The 7,370-nt window shown below is 34.6% G+C and overlaps 1 protein-coding gene across 1 annotated transcript; it reads right to left on the reverse strand.

The window, feature by feature from the left end:
• Nucleotides 1–1,983: 1,983 nt before the first annotated feature.
• LOC145120768 (protein PSK SIMULATOR 1-like) lies at nucleotides 1,984–4,458 on the reverse strand. The gene is made up of 2 exons (XM_079056564.1): nucleotides 4,239–4,458; nucleotides 1,984–3,729 (listed from the first exon to the last, which is right to left on the reverse strand). The coding sequence occupies exon 2, from the start codon at nucleotides 3,666–3,668 to the stop codon at nucleotides 2,214–2,216; it is 1,455 nt and encodes a 484-aa protein (XP_078912690.1). The 5' UTR covers nucleotides 3,669–3,729; nucleotides 4,239–4,458; the 3' UTR covers nucleotides 1,984–2,213.
• Nucleotides 4,459–7,370: the final 2,912 nt, after the last annotated feature.

A 7,370-nucleotide genomic window follows, 5' to 3' on the forward strand; every position in this document is an offset into this window, starting at 1 on the left:
GCACCAATGTCGACCCATTAGGAGGAGTTATATAGAATGCTAGTTGTCTTTGTGACTCTTGCATTGTATGTTGGGTTGGGCCCATTAACATGTGTATAGGGCTAGGCCCATTTGCATGAATGGGTTGGGCCCATCGTATGATGGGGCTAGGCCCATTGTATATCGGGCTAGGCCCATTTGTATGTAGGGATGGGCCCATTGATTAGGAAGGGCTTAGCCTATTATTATGGGTTGGGCCTAATGTGCGGGCTAGGCCCAATGATATGTATGGTATGTGGTATTTTGGGGAACTCACTAAGCTTTGCGCTTACAGTTATCTGTTTATGGTTTCAGGTACTTCCGGTTGCAAAGGGAAGGATCGGGCGTGACTGCACAGCATCCCCCAACGATTTCCGCATCGGCTATTTATGACTTATACTCTGATGATAAAATATTTAATTACTGTAATTGGTTTTGGAACAACTCAATTGTATGACTTAAGTGTTTTTAAAATGAAAATTGTACTCTGAATTTTTGGGACGTTACAAGACTTCTTGTCACTAATCCGACACTCTACAGGAGCCTCGCAGGGGCTCTTCAATAACTTACTTTCACGACACCTGACATCACTTATGTGGTTCAGCAGGCTTGCATTTACATGCATGATCCTCGAGAGCCTAACTTCACCGATCTCAAGCGCATTTTGCGCTATATTCGTGGTACTTTTGATCACGGCCTACAACTTTGTGCTTCCCCATCTCGTGGTCTGATTGCTTACTCTGATGCCGATTGGGTTGGATGTCCCTCTACATGCCGCTCTATTTCTAGTTACTGTGTTTTCATGGGTCAGAACATTCTCTCTTGGTCTTCCAAGAGACAAGGTACCATTTCCAGTGAATATCAGGGCGTTGTAAACGCGGTTGCTGAGACCTATTGGCTGCGTAACCTGCTTCGCGAGCTTCACTATCCACCACTTTCTGCTATGCTTGTATATTATGAGAAAGTCAGTGTCGTTTACTTGTCCAACAATCTAGTTCAACATCAACACACAAAACACATAGACATCGACATTCATTTTGTGCGAGACAAAGTCGCTATGGGTCATATTTGTGTATTACATGTCCCATCCTCGTCTCATTATGCTGATATCCTCACCAAAGGGCTCCCTTCGACTTTGTTTCTTGACTTCAGATCCAGTTTGAACGTCCGTTCTAGACCTCCCATTCTGACTGCGGGGGGATGTTAGCCGTAAATATGTTTTGTGTATAGTATTTTTATGTTGTAGTATTTTTTTTATTGTGTGGCCCATGTATTATTAGCCCACATTCTTAGCCCTTATCTTTTTGTATATATATTTGGTGGAATAATATTATTCAGTCAAGGGAAAACATTTGTCAAGGGGATATGAAAGATCCGAAAGTATTTTCTATGAATCGAAAGCACCCAAAGTTGTGTGTACAAGCGTGCGTATATGTGTTCACGGACAAGCAACCAAGCATGAACGTGCATATGCAATTTGCTATACTTTTTCTTTAGTCTTATGTAAATATAAAATTGATATCAATCAAATGTTATTTACCAAATGGTGTATGGACAATCGGTAGTAGCAGGTAAATTGTAAATGTGTCATTGGTTGAGGATTATGTGATGGACAAATGTGTAGATTTAAGACTAAGATTAGGGTTGTGTGGGTTAACTTTTTTTTTTTTAAAGTAAAATGTCATCTGAAAAACTAGTTTAATAGTAATATTGAGTTATATAGGGACTATGTTGGTTTTTTCCTGTTTGGTATAGGGCAAATTGGTCATTATATCAATATTAAGATGTGAGGGGTTAGATATAACGATTCAAGGATGAAAATCGCAACAAAATCCAAAATTGGAGTGAAACCTTTTCTGTGGGTCACTCTAAACTTTACTCAAGTAAATTCTAATGTAATTTTGGAATCATGTTTTTATTTATGTTGTACTTCAAGTATTGGATAATACAAAGACATCCCAATAAACCTCAAATATCTTACATTATGAACATTATTTACAAGGAGAATAACATAAACCTACATTTATAAGTACATGGCAACCACCCATTTTATCCTCAAACTCACCAGCTTACTCTTTCAAGAAGAGGGACTATGGTAATAATGAGATATAATGAGTAATTACCCACATTTGTTTCTACAAAAAGAAATCTATCAAACTACAAGAAGAAAAGAGAGTAAACAGGTTTTATGCTCATCATGCAGACCCCATTAATGATTCGTCAATGATTTCTTGACTAAACCTCCAAACATGATGAAGCCCCACAAGAAGTTCTGTAATTGCAATTTCACTTGTTGCTTGATCTGCATAATGTAATGTCTGAACAAGAAGCACTTGTCCCTTTGAACCCATAGGTTGCTTCTCAAAATTTCTCTCAGAATACCATTTTATCATGTTATGAGCAAGTGGAGATAACCAATCAAGAATCCTTTTCAATGATGATCTCCAATCTGATGCAACACGATGATCAATTTTTTTTGAGGAAAGAAAAAGCTTTTGTCTTAATGAGTTTTTGATACTTGTGGTCAACATATCATACAAGTCTTCTCTTGCATCGGGTCTTAAAAAGCGAGGAGACATTGCTAAATTCTCAATAAATATGATAATATTTGCATAACGTAAAGCTAAAGCAGTGTCACCAAGGGTCGGTTCTTGACCTTTCAACAATCTTTTAGCTTTCTTGATAGGGTCAAAAGCGTCATTTTGAAAAATACCTTTGACCCTGATGGAATTAGGGTTATAACTTCTTGACGTCGTGCATCCAATATGAGCCGATTTTTGTGATTTAATTGATGGGTATCTTGCACACATGATAGGAGAGTAACAAGTTTGAGGATTTGGTGTATGTCTAAGATTTGACATGGATCTACTTGAAGAAGTTTCAGATGGGTAGACCGAAGCTCCTGCAAGGGTAGAAATGGAATACTTGCGAACAAAACAACCATCTCTTCCCATTTCGGTTGTAATTCCGAAAACGACCTTGATCCTTTGGACTATTGTGAAGAGAGATCTAAGCAATAGTCGGACAATATAGTCAAAGGTTCGAACCCATGGTGACATGTCACGTAACCCATTTACTTCCTCACGTTGCCACATCACCTTCTGGTGGAACTCAAGAAGTTGACTTTGGTTCACACCGTTTGACTGCATTTTTTTTAGTCTGGTTTCTAAATCAGACAATGTTTCAAGTTCTTCTTGCAACTGTGACATAACATTAGCAAATTTCTTCATCTTTTTAACCCTTTTCTCCATTTTCTTCAACCTATATTCCCATCCACACCATTTGAGATTAATCTCAAATGGGTTGTGGAAAACATGGTCAAGATTATGATACATGGGGTCCACACACTTCTTTCCAAGCCTAGCCACTGAGATTGATACACCCTTTAGGTTATCAATGATTTCTGATAGTGCAAGATTAATAAGGTAAGAATGATCATCTGAAATAAGTGTACGGATGCCAAGTGAATATCTGAGTTCTTCTTTTAGTCTTGACACGTGTCTGTCAGTTAGGCAGTGCCATAAATTTGCTACTTTACACATCAATCTTGAGACTTCGAATGATAAGATTCCAATGATTGGGTTTTCAGCCTCAAATCCCTTGTTTTTATGTGAAGTCTTGAGAATTGTAAACCAAGATGACTCGTTCATTTTCTTGATTTCTAAAGAAATACGTGATGATGATGATGATGATGATGTATGCTCACTATCGCTGTTACAAAAACAATAATAAAAATCAATAATTGGTAACGAAGACCATGAGTGAATAAGTAATTTTAGTTTGAAATTTTGGTAGAATGGGTTAAACACCGCATAACAAAAAATCTTTGCAATTAGCTGAGGAATTCAAGATCACTGTTAGTCAACACATTTCATATGTTCCTTTTATTGTTCCTGTAATTTGCAATTGATAAATCAATTCCCCTCGAGATTGGTGAACAGAATAAATTGCGAAGAGTGGTTTTCACGAAACAATTAAGAAAGAATACAACTATTTCATATCAATACTAAGCTTCAAACACTTTTTTCATTTGTTAGCCCATTAAGTACTACAATTAAGGGAACAATTGTGTGCCAACAGACTCTGAAACAGTTTTGGCACTGAAAGTGGAAGGAATATAATCAAAAACATAGAATGTATAATCATGTTCTCCTATTAAGACCAACATACAGATTTAATGCAGCAAACTAACATCAAATTTACTACATTTAAAAACTCACCAAGAATACCCAGAGCCAATCGAAAGAGCATTGACAGACAAATGTTTGGGATAGAGTTTTTATGGCAGTTATTGACATTTTGTCTGGAGAAAATCGGGAAATCCGAAGGGTTGATTCTTGGATGCAGCAAGTAGCCACTTCGTGCCAAACTAAGTAGGAAAGGTGTTGAATTTTGGAAGGTGACCCATGGCTTGCGTTATTTGTTCAGAAATATACGAAAACAAGGGATGAAAATCCACAACTGTTCCTTGGTTTCAACAAGATCGCTACATGAGATATGCTGTGGTATCCCACAAAGTATAACGAAATTACCCATCTTGTCTACTACGATAAATCTCCCAATTTAATATATAGTGTTTTAAAAGAAAGACCGGAAAATTTACATTAACTTTTTTTTTAATCATTTTGCAGATTATCAAACATAAATTAATTATTCCAATAAAATGATAAACTGTTATTCACTAAAATTATAATAAAAAATAAAAAACTTTATTTCAAGATATTCATATCTTTTGGGATCTTGGATAAGTAGCACAAAAAACACTAAGTTTACACCAAAATTCTAATTTGACACTGTGTTTTTTTCTCAAATTTGATACTGGGTTTTCCAATTTTTTATAATTCTGAACACTTGACCGGTCAACTCAGATACCTGCTGACGTGACATGATGACGTGTCAGTTTTGATGACGTGACATGACCATTAATCCCGGAAAAAACAGCCACCCAATTTGTGTGAACTATATTTTCTAAATACTTATGACGTGGTTATCTTGATGTATGAACTACTTGTTCCGCTAAATAGTAGAGTTGATTAACGAAACTGACGATAACAGATTTTTTGTAATGTATAGTTGAACAAGTTAACATAGAATACACATCAAAAATAAAAATAAAGAAAAGACTTATATTTATTCATTAACAAGTTTATATACATATTACCAAAAAATACTAATATTTTTTTTCAATATTTTCCTTGCATTTTTTCTTTGTTTGCAAAAGTTTCTTGTCTTGTTTGAAAGAGCTAATGATGTGGTGGGTTTGGAATAACTCTACATTTGCTTCGATTTTGTTTAGTCTGACACTTGATGGTGAGCGGTAAGGAACATTTTGAAAACAATATTGGCAAGTAAAATCCATATAGGTATATTAACATCCATTTTTGCAACACATGAAGCTCTTCTAACATGTTTTTACAAAACTCTCAAATAGAAATAGGTATATTGTAGAGTCAATAAATATTTGCATGAATCAAAATTTAGGTTCGACCAAGTAGATGTGTCTGATGAAGAAGAACCACTAGAAAGGAATATAGGAGAAGATGGACGGAAGGTAGTTTGTTGACATATTCGTTCGTTGGTAGTTATTATACAAGTTTTGAACGTACGCATCATCATGCATTGATCAAGATATAATTCACATGTAAGTTTGGTTAATCCATAATCTCCATATATATAAACAAAACAAAAGTACCACACAAACTCTTCGCATCAATTCATAGTTTACAATAACGATGTCATGTAATACGGTATAAATAGTTGCATGGGAAGTGAATGCTTGATAAATAACCTTTTAAATTACAAAAAGTATTCGTGATTTGCATTAATAGTTACATGCAGAATGAACGCTTAAGTAAATAATTTTACAACCAACGCGAACGATTAATGTGTACATGTTGCCTTTTAAAGCCCATGTAAATGTTGGTCGTTGTGAGGTAGTACTCACGAGGTCTTCACAAGGTTTTTCCTTTTCACTTTATAGTCTTGAAGAAGGAGGTTTATATCTTCTTTATCTTAATGGCTTCTTCATAATCTATATCAAGCTACGGAAGGAGCATGTGGTTGATAAAAAAAATGGTGAAATCCAAAGGTTTCTCTATGATGATGAAGCTTCATTATTTATTTCCTGGACTCCTTTAACCCATGCATTAGGTTTTATCGATGTCCTAATTCCACAAAGGATGTACAAGGTTTAAACTATGGCACGCCAAAAATATTTCCCTTCAACTAACATCTTATGTGGGTCTTTGGGTGGGTTAATGTGGACCGTTCAGATGGTGCAGTTAACCCTTTTTTCACATTGTGCATTTTTCTATTTGATTTGTTTGTGAAAATACATGTAATGTATATAACATGATAGTTGATTATTGTAATGTTTATCTAACTATTGTTCATTTTATAGCCAACAAAAAAAAATAGATAACAAACAATCCAAAACTCCAACCAATCAGATGGATTTTACATTATACTAGAGAACGAACTGTTACATAAAAAATGTTATATCGATAATCCAACAAACCAGGCAAATATGAAATAGAAAATGCAAACCAACAAAAGGTGGTAGCATTTAAGAAGCATGAAATACACAGGCCTCTCCAATACCTACTAGAGAACAAACTATTACATGTATTTTAATAATATTAACGCACAATATATCTTATAGTAAACACTAAGAAAGCATGAAATTTTTCTATGCGTTTTTGTCAATGTTAATGTGATCTCATCATATGAATAAATGCATGGTCATCGAAGACTATCTAGAATCTTTGGTGCAAGCCAACAATAGATGTTAGCTCATACTATGACAACATGTACATTAATTCTTGTAAGATGTTTGTGTTGGGTTTTATGCATGAACAAGAATATGTATAGAGTTATTAACTAAAATGACCATGAAATGCCAACATGTTGATATATTTTTAAACTACTTGTTTACTTTCTCCATTACAAAAATAAAAAACAAGATTAATATTGATTCAAATAAACGGGAGAGATTTAAACTATGTAAAAGCAAAGATAATTTTTACAAGTTACATGGAAATAGTCCATGATATATGATATGCATTGGTTTCTTCCACAAACATTTTTTAGGAAAGTATTAACTTCTTTAACTATATATGTTTTCTATTGCATTATTTGTTCTTCATCCACATCACGATGATCGTCTGCATTGCTTATCATGAGTAACGATTGAGCTTAATCGTGAGAAATTTGAGTATTTGATTGGACGTGAAGCAGTTTAGGAATAAATTCCGCCATATACTCCCTAATATTTGTTATGTATAAATCTTTAGAATTTTCTTGTACATATTTAAATTCCATAATTTTGTAAAATATTCTAAAAATATGCATAT

Source organism: Lactuca virosa, chromosome 6, assembly GCF_052849685.1.
Source record: "Lactuca virosa cultivar CGN04683 chromosome 6, Lactuca_virosa_CGN04683_v6, whole genome shotgun sequence".
NCBI classification, from domain to species: Eukaryota; Viridiplantae; Streptophyta; class Magnoliopsida; order Asterales; family Asteraceae; genus Lactuca; species Lactuca virosa.